General features: G+C 41.3%; 1 protein-coding gene across 4 annotated transcripts; it reads left to right on the top strand.

Annotated features, from left to right (window-relative positions):
* The first annotated feature begins 581 nt into the window (after positions 1 to 581).
* tcf20 (transcription factor 20) lies at positions 582 to 13,267 on the top strand. 4 transcript variants are annotated; one of them, XM_079456315.1, is made up of 6 exons: positions 582 to 909; positions 4,166 to 11,744; positions 11,831 to 11,924; positions 12,013 to 12,062; positions 12,145 to 12,234; positions 12,324 to 13,267. In XM_079456315.1, the coding sequence occupies exons 2-5, from the start codon at positions 5,034 to 5,036 to the stop codon at positions 12,199 to 12,201; spliced, it is 6,912 nt and encodes a 2,303-aa protein (XP_079312441.1). In that variant the 5' UTR covers positions 582 to 909; positions 4,166 to 5,033; the 3' UTR covers positions 12,202 to 12,234; positions 12,324 to 13,267. The 4 variants fall into 4 exon arrangements, with proteins under 4 accessions (XP_079312441.1, XP_079312440.1, XP_079312443.1 ...); XM_079456314.1 differs by having other exon boundaries at positions 605 to 869; XM_079456317.1 differs by having other exon boundaries at positions 605 to 869; positions 12,145 to 12,238.
* Positions 13,268 to 21,295: the final 8,028 nt, after the last annotated feature.

The following is a 21,295-nucleotide window of genomic DNA, read 5'->3' as shown; positions in this document are numbered from 1 at the left end:
GGCAACTTATCACCTGGAATTGTTTACAGGTATGAAAATGATGTGTTTATATGAAGAACGAAGGCTGAGATTACACACAATAATACAAGACTGAGGATCTGAAACTGATGGCTTCATTTATTCTGGAACGTCTTCATACTTTGTGTAGACGTCTGTGTAAATATGTGCACTGTGATTTATCCACACATAGGCCGTTGTGACTCAGTTGCTATGGTAACCATGATGCAAATAGACGTCTGTCTCTTTAGGAGCCGCGGTTCAAGGGATTTGAGTGAACGACGCGACGCGACCAATCATCGACGAGCACAGGCGCGTCTTGTATGAACATTTCTCACCAATATTAGAAAGTGCTGCACTGATAGACACCAGTGAAGTGATTTCTACCCGCGCGGTCAGTGACACTATTGTTGATACGCAAACCCATAAATCGCACACATTGATTCAGAACCCTGATAATAATAATAATAATGATGATAATACTCATATAGAGTCTGATGTTCCCAGTGACGAGAGCACATTGACTACATCTGAACGTCGACGCGACTTGCGAGGATTTGAGGCGTCAGTAAAGCATTACAGATGTGGCATCGCGTTATTGTCGCGTCACACGCGTGTGCGTGATGGATGCGGTGCGCGCGTGAGGGGGGCGGGAGCGCGTGGACCGCTCGAGCTCCTCTCTTTCGTTTCCTGACGTGAGTAAGACAAAAGAAAAAAAAACGGCGAGAGAGAAACGGGCTTCGTGTTTGTTGGATACTGAGGCCCGGACGGTTCCGTGAGGCGGTTGTGCGCGGCGCGTGAGCCGCGGGTCGGTGCGGTCGGAGCGGCGGGCCGCGGGACTCGAGCCCGTGGAGATCAGACGGGCCTGTCCGGTAAAAACATCGTCACATTACCAGCCATTTGTGTTGATGTGTGAGTGCTTTCAGTCATAGTGTTTAACGTTACAGTCCGTTGTTTATTTCCACTCAATGTCTGGCGCCGTGTGTCGCGTTATTTGTTTCCGACGCGTTTGTAAATCCTAACCGATTTCGCTTCTGGAACGAGTTTTCTGCACAGATGCTAAAGCGCTAAAGCTAATGTGCAGTGAAGAAAAAATAAACGCAGAACCGATGATGGACGAGCTCAGCTCATTTCTCGATGTTTCTCGCTCGATATCGTATCGTACGATCGTGACTCCATAATTAATGCCAGATCGGGTCTGAATCTAACAAACAGTCACACAATCTCAGTGCACAATCTCAACTGAAAATCTGACCCGGGACGTTCATTATTAAAACATGTTTTATACGATAACAACGAATCTCGGGTAAAAGGGCCAAATAACACTGCAGACCGCCGCGAGTGTGAAGAGCATCACTGACGCCGATGACCTCACACACAAACAAACAAACAAACAAACAAACAAACAGTAAACACTCTCACACACACACACAAACACTATACGCCTGTCATTGAACCTTTTGTGTCGGGTTATTAGTTAAGAAAACTGCGGCCACAAACTCATTTCTGCTGTATGAGAGGTGATAGACACGCGTGCACGCGACTAATGACACCGTTCGCGTGCACGGGACCCGTGAGAAGACTCATAGAGTGTGATGTTGTGATGAGATCTCTGCAGACATTCTTCTTCTTCTTCTTCTTCAGACTTGGTAAAAGTTGCTAGAAAGAATGTGGAAAATTAAACTTGATGTCTATGTTTCGAGTTAGGACAGTTGGGCTAAAGGTATTTCCCAGCATGCTTTGCCTCGGACTGGATATGTAGAGTAAATCTAGAATGTTGTTTTATCCAGTGTTTTGATTGGATGTGTTGTGTGTGGTTTGGTCAGGGTTAAAGATGGAGGTGATGCTATTGTGAATGTTGAAAAACAGTTAAATCAAGTTTCTCTTTCTGCATTTTGAAAAATGCTTCAACATGTTTATGAATAGTAGAGAAATATAACTCAAGTGATGACGACGGTATTTCCTTGAGTTTACATGTGTCATGGTTTTGTCTGTCTGAGTTTTGTTAACTTACTTCATTCAGAGGTGGGGACAAGCCACTTATGGTCGAGTCCAAGCCAGTCTCAAGTCTTAACCATCAAGTCTCGAGTCAAATCTCAAGTCAAGGGTTCACCCAAGTCAAGTCCTAAAAGGTCAATTCTTTCGATACATGTTTTATTTTTGCACAGAAAAGATGAACTTGTATACATATGTTAAGGAAAATCAATTGTAAATATAAATACATTTTAAGTGATGATCACATGCCTATGGTACGTGCTTGAAGTTTGGTTCCAGCAGACACACGTTTTCATATGTTTACACAGACATGGAAATGACAGAATGTCAACCTTATAAAGTAAGTATTGTGACTGAAAATCTGCCTATTATATGTTTTATAGATATGATGCTGTAATACTTGTGCTGTCCATTATAGGGCACAGTCTAGTGATGGGAATCTCGGATCATCTTATTGACTTCGATCTTAAATCCGAGAATATTTGTTTTCTATTTGAACTGGTTTCATTATTTTACAACACAAATAGTTTTTTGTTATTGTGAGTGTACACAAAGAAACAGATTTGAACGATGAATTTATTCTTGTCAGTATGACCAAAACGTTTTTAAAGAGTTTTTTAAGTGCAAGTGATTGCACCGGCGCGTGCGTCCATGTCAGCCTGTAATGCAATCTAAGCGAGCTGCTATTCAGCTTCCACACAAACACTTGCGCACATTTAATATATAGCCTACATGTAATATAGAGAAGCCCCTTCATTTTAAGATGCCCCCAACATAAATATTCGGGCTATGCCACTGTTATAGCCAAATTCCACAATATATGTACTTATGAGATGAGGCCTACGTAGGCCTATCAGTGATGATCACATTTCTAATAATAAAAAACAACCACGGCCAAATGATGACAAACAGAATTTTTCAAGTCATTGTCAATTCTTTCACTTTAAATCAAGTCAAGTCTCAAGTCACTTGCTCTCAAGTCATAGTTAAATAATTTTCTTACTTCAATCAAGCAAGTCATGAAAATGTGAGTCACATTCACGGATGAGACTCGTATAATATGTTTGATTTGTTAGGGCAATAGTTTTGTTATTATGTTACTTATAAGATGTAGAAGGGTTGTTGTTGTGTCATTGGTTTGGTTAGATCACAGTGATCTTACAGTGTCATATCAGGATATATTGTGAAACATGTCGCCGATGGTCAGAATTGTGCCGTTGCTCAGTGGTGATGCTCATGCGTGGTACGATAATGTTTAACGGTTTGCTTTTAGTCTTTGAGTTTGTTGAGATCCTCTGGTAAAACATTGGTTGGTGACATGGCTTTTTATTGTCACACCATGTTTACACCGGACGCAACCGGGGTGCCGCGACAAGACAAAAGACATAAGAAAAGGATTAGAACCCATTGTAACTGTATATTTTGTCCACACTGGATACAGCTCGGTACGGAACCCATTAAGAACAAGCAGGTCGCCATGTACCTGTTGTAACGGGTGTAGATACGGTGTCACACAACATACAATTGAACAGAATTAGTTTTGTCATCATTTTATATGCTTTATTGTATATATGGTTAAATGTTTATGTGGAGCTGTTGTTTTTGAAGCAGCTTTGTTTTTTTTGTTTTTTTTAGCTAAATGTGTCTGACTGGATCAAGCAAAGAAAGGAATTCAAATGTTAATTAATACCATATGTATCATTTTAAGTTTCTTATCTTTTTTTATTCTTAAAATTCTAAAAGTGTAGGAACAGTGAAAACCAGGTCTTCCAGTGTGATTTTGAATCTAACTTGAATTCATTGAAGGACCGTATACAGCATTTTAAATGATGTCAACAATACTATTTGTGTGGTTATTTGTATTTTGTGTGACAGTGAAAATGCCAGCAGCAGGATTGAACATAACCATTGACATTTCCTGGAATTAATCGTTCTTGTTCTGTTTCCCATATTCTGAGTTTCTGAACCACATGTTCTATGTTTAATATAAGTATATTTTCAGAATTACGTTATATGTCTTTCTACCGTCGGTCCAAATTTGGGAAGCACTTGTTTGAACACCTGTGTTCCTTTGAAGTTCACTTGAGTTGTTATATGAATGTATGATGTATGAATGTAACAAAAGCGGTAAAATCTGGATTATTTATGTGCTGTGTTTTCTCATTGTTTTCAGACCCTCTCAAAAAAAGAAACCTACAACAGTGAGAGGACACCACTGTACAGGCAACTGGATGGCATAACACTGGCCACGGACCACCAATACTGACGATAATGGATAAGAGTTGGACCAGCAAAGAAACAAATGAGAAGAAAGGGATCCTGCTGGAATGAAGAGTTTATATGGAAACGTCATATGTTTGGATAGATCTGAGCGATATTTGATAACACAATTTCGAAGAAAACATGACTGGAGAGAGCATAAAATCCTCATTACACATAAATCATGATCATAAACTCTTGATGTTTTTGATACTATCTGCAGTTTCAGTGAATATATGTGCCAAATGTTTTATCAATGAACTGTTATAATCCCACTGCATGGCTGCTACATACATTTGCACAGTTACCAGAAGGCAAAGACTCAACTGAGTTGTGTTTTTGGTGAGGTATTTTTTACTTTCTGGCTGGCAGAGACATTTTGTGACAACACTAAACCAGTTTTATTTTACACAGCCCTTTGAAAATCGTGCCAAGCCACGTAGTGGCAATTGTGACACCATTTTTGTTAATGAATGTGCTGCTGCTATATTTTTCATTGACTCGTGTCATTTACTTCTCTAATTCAAGCAGCACATCGGATCTGCTGTTTTATTTTCTAAAACTCACTTTGAATTGGCAGACATTTGCTGGTGTCTCCTGCATTGCCACTACATATGTGGCTACAGTTTCACTTTTTGAAATCTTAAGTATTAAGTCATGTTTATATGATTTTTTGTACCAATATTTAGCTTCTGGGAAAGCTGAAAGAAAACATTCCAATTTAACATTTGGATTTTTTTCAAAAACGAATTGCCAGTTAAAGCTCATCCAAAACTCAGAAAATGCAGAATTTCCCTAACAGTCCAATACCACTTCATCCAGGATTTAGCCGGGGAGGAAGTGTCATCAGTTCTCCGTATCCGTCCCACACTTCAGACCTTCAGATTTCCCCCAGATCCTCGGAGGACTATGCTGCCATGCAGCAAGCTCAACCTAACCTGCACAGTCACGGGCAGCACCTGCACCTGCGAAGCCAACAACATCTTCTACATGCTTCTCCTGTACATTCTTATGGATCTAGGAGGGTGACTGGAGAGATGATCCAGGGAAATGCTCACAGTGGAAGCTCTTACGGTAAAGAGAGTATGGACTATTATTTTTCAGTAAGTGGAAGGGAAAGAAGTCGCAGAGGATATGGTGCAGGATTTAGGTACACAAACATGGACGGACATCAGTATCAACATTTATCTGGCTCGGGGTCGTCGTCTGGAATAATTTCTCCTTACCCAATGGATTACGGCTCAAACACTGCGTCTGGAGTTGGGGCTGCTAGAAGTAGTAGTAGTAGTAGCGGCAGTGGTGGTGCTGGTTCATTTTCTCCCTCCCAGCAATATGGTATGACCCATAACACTCCAGTACAATCAGGTACTCCAATGCAACAACGCCAGCATGGTCAGAAATATCTCTCCCATCAAGGATTACAACATCATCGGGCATACTCTCTTTCCGGTAACCGAGTACCCTCCCAGTTTGGTCACTATGCTCCCATTAATGCAACTTCGGGCTCTACTGGAATGTATCACTCCCCACCACAAAGATACGACATGAGCAGCAGCGGCAACAGCATGGATGCCAAAATGAATAACTCACCTACTCGTTCCAATCCAAGTGCATCTACTTTAAACAACTGTGAGAATGTGGGACAAAGCTACTCTTCTGCTACTCTCACGCCATATTCACCGCAGTCCCTTCACAAGCATACCCCTCAATCTCAGCGTGCCTCCCAGAACACCATAGCGGGTTATGACCCTTCCCTCAAAATGCTGCATCATCCCCCTGCACACCCAAAAATCTCCAATTCCTCCATCCAATCCAGTCCTGCTCTGCCTCCACCCCCCACCCAGGACATTCCTAAATCTCCAATGCACTCCCAAAATCAACAGACTCGCATTCATCAAAACTACAGCCCCATATCCAATCCCTCCCCTGCTCCATCTGCTGTACAGTCTCCAGGCTGCAGTTCTTCATCCTCTCCACTCATGGGCAGTTCAGAGGGAAACAGTACAGTTGCCCAGATGCAGGCGTCATCCCAGCCCTCTGTTTTAAATGTTCATAGCAGCCAAAGCCACGGACGGCTTTTGCAGGCTGTGCCTCAAGTGAGCCCAACTCCTAGCTCTAACAGTAGCGTCAGTAGTTGCGGTAGCAGTCTGAATACAGTTGGTTTTGGCCACAATGCAGGGATGGGTCAACAGGCCGCAAATCAGAACCGAGCAGCCCTAGGGCCTCATAGGGGGGGGACAGGAGAAGACGGCTCGCTTTACCACGCTGACGCTGGTCTAAATAGCCTCAATGCTCTGACATCTCAAGTGGAGAATTTGCCTAACACAGTGCAACACATGCTGCTAACAGACACTGTGCTTTCCCAGAAAAAGAGCAGAGAGCAGGGATCTCAGTTAGTGCCTGCAATCCAAAATAAATGTGTAAGTTCCAGTGTCGGTGGACAGCCCGCAGCAAATGTAGAAAGGTCTGAAACTAAGGGGGATCAGCATAAAAAAATCAAACAGGCAAATGGAACTACCAGTGAATCCGGGCCAGCCAGCTACCCATCATCGCAGACCCACATGCTGTTAGAACATAGTCAGCATGGGTTAGATCTGCAGGTTTCAAAACAACCGGCTTCTGGTTCTCAATCAAAGACACCAGAGAATTCCTCACCACCACCACCACGGTCTGTTCCTACACCTGCAGAACCCAGCACAAAGCCTCCATCTACTACTAAATCTACACATCAGAAATGTGTGTCGGAAAAAAACATTGGTCATGCCGATAATGATGTAATGAAGGGGCAGAAGATTGTTAAAGATGAAGAAAATGAGGTTGAAATGGGAGATCCTCCCTGTCACAGAGAAGAATTAGGGAATAGTTTTACTTGTGCAAGGGAAGTACACTCTGTATCTCCCTTACAGAATAAAGCGGAGACTGATGCCCAGAAGTGTGAGGATCCAAATAAACACGTACATATTTCCGAGCTGCATAACGTTGGAGGTGTTGGGGTCATCGTTTCTGCACGATCTGAAATGAACGCTGAATCCAGTAAGCACTCAGCAGCCAAGTCTTCACGGTGTGCAGTTTCTCATTACCCAAACAAACAAGGCTGTCCTGAAGAGCAACATGATGTCAGCATCATTAGAGAGACAAGAAATCACAATGGAGACAGGGAGATCTGCATGGAAACATATGTTTCACCATATGATGTGTCTCCTAAAGAAGAAAGTGGCCAGAACATAGCCCCAAATAATTCACACGGCCATTTGTATAAATACAATAATCCTGAGGTACATTACAACACCTGCATGAGCACAAAGAATAAGGGAAAGTCTGGACCAGCGAGTGAAGCGGGCACAAATAGATACCCCAGTCATCATCAGTTACAGGCTAGCTATGGATCTATTGCCAGGAAGGACATTAGTGTTTTTGCTGGTGAAGGTGGGAGAGGGGTTGTATCGAAAGATCTTGAAAGCAGTTCTCAGTTTCAGCCATCATTTCCCAGTCTTTTGCAAGAAGTCCTTCAAGGTCATCATTTAGATAGACGCTACGGACATCCTGATCAGAAATCTAGCGTTGGTAATCGATCTCAAAATCACCGTTATCAAACTAGACTACCATACAGTACGATTGAAAATTTGAGCTTGCATGGAATGGCTGGAACGAATGTCCTGTTCAATCAAATAACCACTGGAAAAACACCAAATTTCAGTCAAAATCAGGGACCGGATAAAAAGTTGGCGTTAGTCCCACATCATCCCACTTGGGATTCTGAAGCACAAAGACCCAACCTGACTCATGAAATGCCCTTAGAAAAAGGCAAAACCAGTCTGTCTCCCAGCCACATGCAGCAAACATCAGATCCCCCAACAGGAGCCCCCCAAAAGCACATTAATTTAGCTGATTATTCTTTGCAGCATCGGAAAGCATCAAAATATGGCACTTCTCCCTCTGCTGTGGAGCAACTGCTGTTACAAGAAAATGAGCCGTTAACATGTGCAGTTGGTCCTATTAGTCAGACATCATCTTCAGGAAGGCGGTCAGTTATCTGTGACGTGTCTCCTTCGCGACGCACAACACCAGAGAGAGACAGAGGAACATCTGGCCCTTCAGTCATTCAGCAATCATTTTCATCTTCAAATGACCAAGACTGCAGCAAGGAGGATATAAAGGTAAAGAATGAGCGAAACAACGAGGACACACCAAAGATTGATCATGCAGGTCATAACGCTGATGGATTCTGCAGCACACCAGCCGTTATGCATCCTCACAAGTCCCTTCACCCCTTTGTAGATGTCGGTTCTGACTCGGAAAGGATCAATCGTGTCAAAGGCACCTGTGAACCAGCCAGCAACCTGACGCATTTTACTCAAATGTCCTCAAATCTGAGGCACCAGTCATATTCCCAGGCTGTGGATGCTTTCCGAACTTATGTGTTTAGTGACACCATGGACGGCCCAAAGATTATGTCCCACTCTACTCCTCATCGTCCGTTCCACACAGGTACAGCATATTCTAAAACCACACCCTCCCCTAACAAATTACAAGCTTTTTCACCGAGTGTACCTCCTCAAGACCAACCTGACTGGACTTCTGACAGATACAGGCTGAAAGATATGGACAGGCATGTTTCACAGAGACTAACTGAACACAAGTCCCAGTCTCCAAGTGATATTCTGCCGAGTCAGCATCACGTATCATCTCGACAGCACTCTTATTCTGCTTCACACTTTGACTTGAAAATGTGGGATGTTTATTCAGAACCCGCTGCAGTCCCTCGTGAGCATGTTGGTTCTCCGCCAGTCACAAATACTTTTCCTAAACTAAGAGAAGGGGACAAGAAGAGTGCAGAAGAATCTGCCAAATCTTTCCACTCACTGACTCCGGAGGGCGGCATCAGCCTGGCTGGGCACACCAATAAGGCATCCCAAGGGAGACAGCAGGGCCAGAGACTCACCAAAAGCGGAGGATCAGCTGAAACAAACCCCTTAATCATGAGAAGGAGAGTGAGATCCTTTATTTCTCCTATTCCAGCTAAGAGGCAGCATCATGATGGTCCAGTTCAGCGACCAGCACCATCTTATCACTCTCCATCGTCTCACTCTGATTCTAGACATGTAAGCAACAACTCTTCTGGCAACACTGATACTCAGCCAAAACTGGCTTCCCCTACGACACAGCAATCCAATGCTAACTCGCCTCCGCAGTGCAAAACAAAGATTCTTCCCCCAAGAAAAGGTCGTGGTCTCAAACTGGAAGCCATCGTGCAGAAAATCACTCCCAGCGTAAAGAAAATGACATCCATTAATAGTCACGTAGATTCTGATTACTTAGACGTATCTCTCTATGCCTCTGACTTACCTGATCCTGAGGGTGGCGCTTCGTTTTCTAGTGTTGCTCAGGGAGACGAGGGCTGTTTATCTTACCTCGATGATGCTCCTACGTTAAACGATCTAATGCCATATCGAGCAGTTGAAGATGCCTACCCTTGTGATTCTCAGTCTCTTAAACCGGTGGCAGCAACATCAACCTCAAGTGGTGCCCTCAGAGGTTTGCCAAAAGATTTTGATTTTGGATTAGGTGCTGCTGGATCATCTGGCTCTTTGGTGGGTGAAAATGACAAGGATGACTTTACTTTGTTAGGACCCCTGCCACCTCCACCTCCATTGCCTTGCCCTGTGCAGGGATCTCCTCCTCCATCCTCATCTGCATTGTCTGACATACAGCAGTTCACAAACACCTACCAACAGCTGGAAACCAGGCGCGGTGAGCAGTCGGCTGCTAACCTGCTCAGGCAAAAACTGCAAGAAACTGGCATGGGCTTCGATGAATATGCCGCTGGGGATTACTACGGTACCGCTGCTGGTCATAGCCCTGGGCATCACCATCTTTCCAGAGCTCCTCAGCACCAGATGACCTCTCTCAATTCATCAAGCTCAGAGTCCAAACTATCAGATAACATGGTGCCTAAAGGTTACTTTCCATCGGGTAAGAAAAAAGGACGCCCGGTAGGCAGTGTGAACAAGCAGAAACGTGCACAAACTCCAATCCAGAATGCAGCAGCTAGCATACCTGCTGGCCCTCTTGCCTCACCTTCGACTCCCCCCCAGTGTGATCCAGCCTCAAACTTTGCAGGTGACGTGCCACAAACATCAACTCCACCTTACCAGGAACCCTGTCCATCAGTGGAGCCTCCAGTTCAAATCCAGATGATGAAAGTGGACACAGAGAATGAAGAAACCCAGCTTGAGGAAGACGTAAAGCCTGCTAGACACAAACAGAAAAAAGGAAAAGAGGGCAATGAAGCTGTTGATTCAGGTGGCGGGCAGGGGAGGAGGAGGAGAGGAATGTCTTCCAAAGAGGAGATGGACGTTCAGGCTAGCAGCAGGGGAAACATGGGCCTTTGTGGAATATTCTCAGATGCCAGAAATAACGTTTTCTCCCCTTACATACATGTGGAGAAAAAGATTGCAGAGATTGGGGCAGTTTGTACAATAGTCAATGGAGAGGAAGAGAAATCCAAAAGTGGAGCCAAAGCAGGTCATTTTGGGGTGGATGTCCTGTTAAACACATCAGTGTCATCTCAGCTGGTAAGAAGAGAAAAGGAAAATGAAAGGAGCAAGGAAAGTTGGGTATCTGAGCAGGTTGATTCTGCTTTGCAGTCAGGGAAGACACTTCCTTCATCTGGATTTGTTCTACCAGGGCCTGTGACAGCAGAGACCGGACACACTGGCCGTCTTTTATGCTGCCTTTGCCAGAAGTGGGCTAATTACAAAAATCTCGGGGATCTTTATGGGCCATTTTACCCTGCTGAGTATGTCGCCAAGCTTCCTAAGAATCCACCTCAAATCCGCCAAACCTTGTCCTACCACGGGCCAACCGCCACAGGACTCAATGTGACCGTTTCAAGAGACTCCCCTCCACAGGATAGCCGTTTGCAAGACCCTCAAAATGTCAGATCGTCTACAGACAGCAATTGCACAACAATTCAAGCAACAAACCCAACATCTCTGGCCACTACTGTTGGCACCGCCTCTCCTGAGGAAATGCCTTTCCAGAACACTAAGACCAGCAGCTATGCCTCAAAGGTTGCCACTCACAGCCGGGATCAGCAAGCAGATCAACAGGCAAGTGGTACAGGAGCATCAAAAGTGCAAGATGCGGATAGCGTAGTTGTACTGAAGCAGCTGCAGCAAGAAGATTCACAGCAGAGGCCCCAGCACCGGAAACTCACGTCTCATCCTCGCTTTAAAAGAAGACACAAATCCAGCGAAGATTTACCAGGAAGAATCCCTATCAACAGCAAAGCATCGCTGCCGTTCCAGCCTCCTCCGCCCAGCCTGGACTTCATGGGTCCCATGGGCCAGCTCGCCCAGCTCCCGCTGGTGCCCCTAGATCCTGAGGAGCTGTGGGTCCACGAGAGCTGCATCGTCTGGACCAGCGGCGTTTATCTAGTTAATGGCAGACTCTACGGCCTTCAGGAGGCGCTGGATGGTGCCAGGGACGCAGTGAGTTTGTATGATGTGACATTGGCTAGAGCAGATGTGAATTGCCGTATTTTTTATGTTTGCTTGTTTCTCTTGCCCTTCCTCAGAGCTGCACTCATTGCGACATGGTTGGCTCAACACTTGGCTGCTACAGTAAAGGCTGCACACACCGGTACCACTACCTTTGTGCCATCGAGGCAGGTGAGACGTGAAAGCCTTTAGTGTTTGTGACAGGTTCTTTGTGATCGTTTGAGTGACCCCTTATGTTCAATTGTTCTCCTTTCTTAAGATTGCTCTCTAAATGAAGAAAACTTTTCTCTGAGGTGTCCAAAGCACAAGGTAAGAGAGCCCAGGCTCACCACTAACGTGTCCACACCGGATTTGATTGTTTTACTCTGTGTGTGCTGTTCTGTTTCGACAGAGCAATAGAATTGCTAAACCTGGAGCTGCATATCTGGAGCAGTCGGAGAGAGGGTGAACACACACCGAACAATTGACACACACATCAGACGTGAGTATGTTCACATTCATGTTGATAAAAAGCTATGAATGGTGTTGCTATTTGAAAAGAAATTGCATCTGTGCTCTCACGTGTCTCAGCAGGAAGATGTCTGTGTACCTGCCTGTGTGACACCATTGTGCTTACGGATGGAGTTGCCATGGAGACGTTTTGGAATGTAAAAAAACTTTCTCAACAAAAAAATCTAAAACACTAGGAACTATGAGAAAACTGGTATGTAGCGGTTTTCCATCGGAGGACACGCAACAATCGAAGCAGATGAAACGCTAACTGCCTTCAGTTCACTTTCGAATCCATTGTTTGAGTCCATCTTTGACATTTGTTAGTTCTTTCTATTGGAGCTGAGATTTGGTGTGTTGGACACAGAAGACTGAAATGAGGGACCAAGTTGGCCGCAGTGTATTTCCGTGTGTTCTGTGTCGTATTTTAATCCTGATTTCTTTGATCGTTTTCGTCAGTATTTTAATCCATAGATTCAGATTATTCTTCATATCACTGATCAGAACCTGAAGGAGGACCAGAATGCCGACCCCGTTGTGACATCATTGAACATTCTCGTGGAATGTGGTGTTCCGGTTGCCACAGAGACATTGTTGTCATGGAGACCACACATCTGTTGCCTTTGAAGGTGTGCCTGTGTGAGCGAGCGAGAGAGGGCGTGTGAGTGAAAGTTTTGCCGTGTGTTTGCTTGTGTCTGTTCTTTTGAAAAGTGTTCTTATCGTCACCTCCAAGACGTTTGCGCTGCAGATGGACATTACGTGACATTATGAGCCGCACCATGTCTCAGCTGAACTCTTGAGAAGGGATTCACCTGCCATTCCGTTTTGACAAACATTCCTTCACCATTTCAAGAAAAAAACGTCGGCATTTGTGCAAATCTCCGTCTTCAGAACAATCGCTATCATTTTTTTATTCTTTTAAAAATAAAGCGCAATGAAAAGAATGACCAATATGAAAACATTGTTGTACTAGAAAGCTGTTAATATGCTTCTGACCCATGAATACAGTATTACCATGCATCAGTATGTTTCTTTTTTCTTTTCTGCTTTTTGTGTCCGTCTTTGTCTTCTCGTATGATCAGTGTTCTTTTACAGTTTCTGCAATATTTTGAACAGTCTTTAAAGCAAATGTGCCACAAAAGGTTCCTCAGACCATTTCTTACCTTTTATAGTCTAAAGCATTGGTCTTCAACCGGGGGTCTGCTGCCCATGGGGTGTCCATGGGGGAACTGCAATGGGTTCGCTAATTACTGTTTACTCCCAGGCAACTTTTTATATTTAAATATTTAAACCATGGGTACAAAAGTATTTCATCCAGTGTTCTCTTAAAGGTGCGCACGTGCACAGACGTGCAGACTCATTGAAGCTCTTGCGTATTGCAATTTAAACCTGCGTGCTGACAAAAACATCCACTCAGGCAGCAGAACAACGTTGAAGACCCCAGCTCTAAAGAAGCTTTTATCACTATAAAGAATCTTTAAAGAAACCGAACGCTGAACCGTACAGACAACAGTGATTCTTCTATGGTATCTTTTAGCATCTTCGTTTTTTAGTGTTTGAATTATGTACCCTGACATTGTGTTATTTTAAAAGTCAAGTCAGCTTTATTCATATAGCGCTTTTTACAATTTTCATTGTTACAAAGCAGCTGTACAAGAAAACATTGACTATAAGCAAAACTTAAAAGGTTATTCAAGTCCAAGGAAGTTTATGCCTCTTCAGAATTACAGACGTAGTTCATCCAAAATAATAATAATAAACAATGGAAGTCAATATGGAAACTTGATGAATAAAGGATGAAAGCTTTAACTATGAAATGAAGAGTCATTGTAGTGTTGGGAAGGATTTACAAGATTGTGTTGTTAGGATTATAGCTAGAGAGACCGAGAGACAAAGACAGAGATTTGATTTTATTTTAAACTTTATATTTGTTCACTTCAGTTCAACATGTAAAAATAATTTACAGTTACAAAAAATACCAACATGGTATCCACATATAGAAACTTTAACGTACATCTTCAAAAAACACCACATACTTCAATACAATTCTACAAAAAGAAAACTGAAAATCTTAAAACACCTTCACATAAAGTACAAAGAGCATCTTCGTAACACAACTGATCAACAAAAGCATCACAATTATTCATGGCTTTATAAAAATTAAAATCATCCAGAATTCTCGCTTTCACAAGACCTTTAAAAACATAAATTACTTCTTGTCCTGTTTTACTTTCAATCTTATTTTTCCTACTAATATAAATGGCAAGTTTAGCTTGACCAACAATAAAATTCGAAAGTTGACTTTTTTTTCTCATTGAAAATGTATATTTTGGTCCAAAAATAAAAAGCTTAGAAGAAAACATTTCTCCAAAATTAGAAAATAACACCGTAAGAATATCAAATAAAACTGTAAGTCTATCACATTCCATAAAACAGTGAAAAATTGTTTCCCTCAAACCACAAAAGGGACAACCCATCTGTACAAAAGAGTTAACACCAACTGCGCCATGTAAAATTTTCCACTGAATAACTCCAGCTCTTTTTGTTAATGGTGGATTATACAAAACTCTCCAATTTGAACAACAATCCTCTCCTGGTATGACTTATACCAGGCATTGATTCACAAGACACATCAAATTGTGCTCCATCAATTAAAGGCTCCTCTAACAACCAAAAAAGAGAATTACATTTCATTTTCTGCTTAATAAAATGTCCCCAAACTTTAAACAGTCCCTTATAAAAAGGTGTCAAACCATGAATGGACACTTTGTTACAGTCATTTAAAAACAATGTAACATCCAGGCCTAAACCACCAGCTTGTCCTAAAATAGTGCTGGTTACATGTCTCCAAACAAGATTTGTTGGTCCTGTTAGATATCTTTTGATATACTGAAAGCGAAAAGTTGCACATCTGCTTGCTAGATGTATTAAACCTTGTCCTCCTTCCTTCTTCTGAAGATAGAGCACCCCTTGTGGTACCCAATGCAGTTTATCCCAAAAGAAGTTGACCAAAATAGACTGCAATTTTCCAAGAAGTCCAACAGGGGGATCCACACAAGCCAAACGATGCCATAAAGCAGAAGCCACTAAATTGTTTATTATTAACACTCTTCCTCTATAGGATAACTTTGGAAGCAGCCATCTCCACTTCTCAAGTCGTCCATGCACTTTCTCCAGAAAATCATCCCACTTTTTCTGTAACATTTCATCATTACCTAAATAAACTCCAAGGTATTTAAACCCTTTCTTATTCCATAACAGTCCATTCAGTAAAGTAGGAAGTCCATTCTCCCATTTTCCAAAAGCGACTGCTTCACTTTTTGTCCAGTTTACCTTCGCAGAAGAAATCAAACTGAAATCCTTAATAATGGACTGTAACACATTTAAATCTTTTTGACCATGTATTAAAACAACAATATCATCTGCATAAGCAGACAATTTAAAAGACATTTCATACGAAGGTAGTTTCCACCCTTCAATCATATTTCTGATTCTGATTAACAAAGGTTCAATAGACAGAGTATACAACATACCTGACAAGGCACAGCCCTGCCTAATTCCACGTGAAATTTTAAAAGGTGCACTTAAACCACCATTAACTTTTAAAACACTTTCAATGTCCCGGTACAAAACTTTAATCATATTAATAAAAGTACTATCAAGCCCAAACCCCTCCAGCATCTTCCAAAGATACAGATGTTCTACTCTGTCAAATGCTTTTTCCTGGTCTAATGAAATTAACCCAGTATTCATCTCCAAGAGACTGGAAACATCTAAAATGTTCTTAATCAAGTATACGTTATCCAATATTGATCTGTTTGGTATACAGTATGTCTGATCAATGTGGATATCTTCCCCAATTGCTTCTCTGACCCTCTTAGCCAAAGTCTTTGAAAGGATCTTAAAATCAGAACACAATAATGAAACAGGACGCCAATTTTTTATATCTCTTAAATCCCCTTTTTTTGGTAAAAGAGTAATAACAGTTCTCCTGCAGTTTATTGGCAAAACCCCTTCAGCTAGACTGTTATTAAAAACTGCCAACAGATCATCTCCTAAAACATCCCAGAATTTCTTATAAAACTCCACAGGGAGACCATCCATCCCAGGTACTTTACCATTTTCCATGCTCATTAAAGCTTCATAAAGTTCACTTTTAGATAAAGGTTTCTTTAATTTATTATTAGCACCTTTTGAAACCTTAGGTAGATCTTCAAGAAATGTTTTTCTAGATCTTCCACCTCCCTGTATTCACTTTTATATAGATCAGTGTAAAACAGTCTAGCCCTATTTCTTATGTCACTAAAATCAGTGAGTTCTCTTCCATTAGCTGACAAAAGTGTATGAATATACCGACTTTGGCCACCCTTTTTCTCCAAGCTAAAGAAAAACTTAGTTGGGGAATCCATCTGTACTACATTTTGGAAGCGTGAGCGAACCAATGCTCATTGTGCTTGCAACCCTAACAGGTCATTCATTGCTCTTTTTTTGGTTTTAAGAGCTTCCTTCCAACTCTGATTTCCTGTAGACTCCGTCAAATTTTGCAATTTAACAATTTCAGTCTCTAGCTCTTTTAATGATCTAGCAATGTCCCGGGAAACATAGAAAGTGTATTGCTGGCACAGTTGCTGTATTTTAACTTTTCCACAGTCCCACCATTGTTGAAATGTGCTATAAGAACTTTTCATTCACTTTCCTTAAAAGATTTCCAAAAAATCATAAAACGCATCTTTAAAAAACTGATCCTCAAGAAGTGTAACATTAAAATGCCAATAAGCACTTTGGGACTTTATATTAACAATAAAACAATCAAAAACCACAATGGAGCGATCAGTAAAACTAACAGGTGTTATTTCACAATTCTTACCAATTCTCAATTGATGCTTAAAACAATAAAATCTGTCTAGCCGAGCCATTGAAACAAAGTTTTCTCTAGTCTGCGCCCATGTATACTGTTTTGTATTTCCATTAAAAACTCTCCAAATGTCACACAAATCGTGTATATTGGCAAGCTTGACCATTGCTCTCTGTGAGGGCATATGAGGCTCTTTATGATTCCTATCTAATTTGCAATTTTCTGTGCAATTAAAATCCCCACCCATAAACATGTAATCCTCTGTGTTACATTTTGACAATAGTGTATCAATTTCATTCAAAAAGACCACTCGATTTACCCCTAAAGTGGGAGCATAAATATTTATAAAAACTAAGTTCACATTCCCAAACTGAGCTTTCACAGCCATTAGATGCCCATCCACAACATTTTCAACATGACACGATACTGGCGTAAACTTTTTCCGAAAATGTATTGCTACTCCCCCACTAACAGAATTTTTATGGGTCAAAAAAATGTCTCCTTCCCATTCCTTCCTCCAATCCACTTCATTAGCACAGTCACTATGAGTTTCCTGTATTAACATGACATCAACTCTCTTTTGTTTAATCAACTGAAAGAGTAAAGCTCTTTTTTGAAAATTGCTCCATTTATATTCAAAGTCCCCACTTTAATTCTACTCATATTAGTAGAGGAAAAAGGTTGAACAAAGCAACATATCAAAAATAAAAATACAAAGATATTATGCCATCTCAAATTCATCATTTAACATTTAATATTTTGATTTTATGCACTATTTTCTTAAGCCTAAAGACTTCTTGTTCAGTGAATCCATCATCCCCTGTATCTTTACTCAGTATTTTAACTGAATCCAGGAATCTTTGCCTATCTGGAAAGAAAGTTTCAACTTTCACTCTCTTCATTCCTTTAGTAGTTTGTAAGAATTTCTTTATTTTCTCTAAAGTATAAGCAGTTCTTTCTGATCTCCTTGTAGCAACAGATTTAATAGAATCTGAAGATTCACTTTCACTTCCAGGTGCTGAATCATTAAAAAAACTATTATCAGAATCAGCATCTTTCTCTTTCACACTTAAATCATTATGCTCTTCTAGTTTCTTCATTTTTCCTAGTTTTCCTCTCTTTCTGGTCTTTCTTTTTATTGCAGGAGTTTTAAAAAACGAATCATCTTCCGCCATGTCAACGTCATCCACACCTAACTCAGCTACAACAGCAGTTACACTGATTTCTTGCACGAGATGTTTATCTTTTTCGCTGCTTAAAACAACACTCTCATCCGTATTTATCTCGACATTCACCTCTGCATTGTGATCAAGAACATTCTCATCCGTATTTATCTCGACATTCACCTCTGCATTGTGATCAAGAACATTCTCATCCGTATTTATCTCGTCATTCACCTCTGCATTGTGATCAACAACATTCTCATCCGTATTTATCTCGACATTCACCTCTGCATTGTGATCAACAACATTCTCATCCGTATTTATCTCGACATTCACCTCTGCATTGTGATCAACAACATTCTCATCCGTATTTATCTCGACATTCACCTCTGCATTGTGATCAACAACATTCTCATCCGTATTTATCTCGTCATTCACCTCTGCATTGTGATCAACAACATTCTCATCCGTATTTATCTCGACATTCACCTCTGCATTGTGATCAAGAACATTCTCATCCGTATTTATCTCGACATTCACCTCTGCATTGTGATCAACAACATTCTCATCCGTATTTATCTCGACATTCACCTCTGCATTGTGATCAACAACATTCTCATCCGTATTTATCTCGACATTCACCTCTGCATTGTGATCAACAACATTCTCATCCGTATTTATCTCGACATTCACCTCTGCATTGTGATCAACAACATTCTCATCCGTATTTATCTCGACATTCACCTCTGCATTGTGATCAAGAACATTCTCATCCGTATTTATCTCGACATTCACCTCTGCATTGTGATCAACAACATTCTCATCCGTATTTATCTCGTCATTCACCTCTGCATTGTGATCAACAACATTCTCATCCGTATTTATCTCGACATTCACCTCTGCATTGTGATCAAGAACATTCTCATCCGTATTTATCTCGACATTCACCTCTGCATTGTGATCAAGAACATTCTCATCCGTATTTATCTCGACATTCACCTCTGCATTGTGATCAACAACATTCTCATCCGTATTTATCTCGACATTCACCTCTGCATTGTGATCAAGAACATTCTCATCCGTATTTATCTCGACATTCACCTCTGCATTGTGATCAACAACATTCTCATCCGTATTTATCTCGACATTCACCTCTGCATTGTGATCAACAACATTCTCATCCGTATTTATCTCGACATTCACCTCTGCATTGTGATCAACAACATTCTCATCCGTATTTATCTCGACATTCACCTCTGCATTGTGATCAACAACATTCTCATCCGTATTTATCTCGACATTCACCTCTGCATTGTGATCAAGAACATTCTCATCCGTATTTATCTCGACATTCACCTCTGCATTGTGATCAACAACATTCTCATCCGTATTTATCTCGTCATTCACCTCTGCATTGTGATCAACAACATTCTCATCCGTATTTATCTCGACATTCACCTCTGCATTGTGATCAAGAACATTCTCATCCGTATTTATCTCGACATTCACCTCTGCATTGTGATCAAGAACATTCTCATCCGTATTTATCTCGACATTCACCTCTGCATTGTGATCAACAACATTCTCATCCGTATTTATCTCGACATTCACCTCTGCATTGTGATCAAGAACATTCTCATCCGTATTTATCTCGACATTCACCTCTGCATTGTGATCAACAACATTCTCATCCGTATTTATCTCGACATTCACCTCTGCATTGTGATCAACAACATTCTCATCCGTATTTATCTCGACATTCACCTCTGCATTGTGATCAACAACATTCTCATCCGTATTTATCTCGACATTCACCTCTGCATTGTGATCAACAACATTCTCATCCGTATTTATCTCGACATTCACCTCTGCATTGTGATCAACAACATTCTCATCCGTATTTATCTCGACATTCACCTCTGCATTGTGATCAACAACATTCTCATCCGTATTTATCTCGTCATTCACCTCTGCATTGTGATCAACAACATTCTCATCCGTATTTATCTCGTCATTCACCTCTGCATTGTGATCAACAACATTCTCATCCGTATTTATCTCGACATTCACCTCTGCATTGTGATCAACAACATTCTCATCCGTATTTATCTCGACATTCACCTCTGCATTGTGATCAAGAACATTCTCATCCGTATTTATCTCGACATTCACCTCTGCATTGTGATCAACAACATTCTCATCCGTATTTATCTCGACATTCACCTCTGCATTGTGATCAACAACATTCTCATCCGTATTTATCTCGTCATTCACCTCTGCATTGTGATCAACAACATTCTCATCCGTATTTATCTCGACATTCACCTCTGCATTGTGATCAACAACATTCTCATCCGTATTTATCTCGACATTCACCTCTGCATTGTGATCAAGAACATTCTCATCCGTATTTATCTCGACATTCACCTCTGCATTGTGATCAACAACATTCTCATCCGTATTTATCTCGTCATTCACCTCTGCATTGTGATCAACAACATTCTCATCCGTATTTATCTCGTCATTCACCTCTGCATTGTGATCAACAACATTCTCATCCGTATTTATCTCGACATTCACCTCTGCATTGTGATCAAGAACATTCTCATCCGTATTTATCTCGACATTCACCTCTGCATTGTGATCAAGAACATTCTCATCCGTATTTATCTCGACATTCACCTCTGCATTGTGATCAACAACATTCTCATCCGTATTTATCTCGACATTCACCTCTGCATTGTGATCAAGAACATTCTCATCCGTATTTATCTCGACATTCACCTCTGCATTGTGATCAACAACATTCTCATCCGTATTTATCTCGACATTCACCTCTGCATTGTGATCAACAACATTCTCATCCGTATTTATCTCGACATTCACCTCTGCATTGTGATCAACAACATTCTCATCCGTATTTATCTCGACATTCACCTCTGCATTGTGATCAAGAACATTCTCATCCGTATTTATCTCGACATTCACCTCTGCATTGTGATCAACAACATTCTCATCCGTATTTATCTCGACAT

The sequence above is a fragment of the Barbatula barbatula genome (genome assembly GCF_947034865.1).
Source record: "Barbatula barbatula genome assembly, chromosome: 5".
Taxonomy (NCBI): Eukaryota; Metazoa; Chordata; class Actinopteri; order Cypriniformes; family Nemacheilidae; genus Barbatula; species Barbatula barbatula.
The sequence above is the reverse complement of the archived record's forward strand: the minus strand, read 5'-3'. Positions and strand labels throughout refer to the sequence as shown.

What these genes read in the sequence shown, in the direction of transcription:
- tcf20 (XM_079456315.1), top strand. Translation starts at nt 5,034, where the DNA reads ATGCAGAATTTCCCTAACAGTCCAATACCACTTCATCCAGGATTTAGC. An exon ending in TGGATGGTGCCAGGGACGCA is followed by an intron (nt 11,745 to 11,830) that starts GTGAGTTTGTAT and finishes GCCCTTCCTCAG; the next exon opens with AGCTGCACTCATTGCGACAT. An exon ending in CCTTTGTGCCATCGAGGCAG is followed by an intron (nt 11,925 to 12,012) that starts GTGAGACGTGAA and finishes TCCTTTCTTAAG; the next exon opens with ATTGCTCTCTAAATGAAGAA.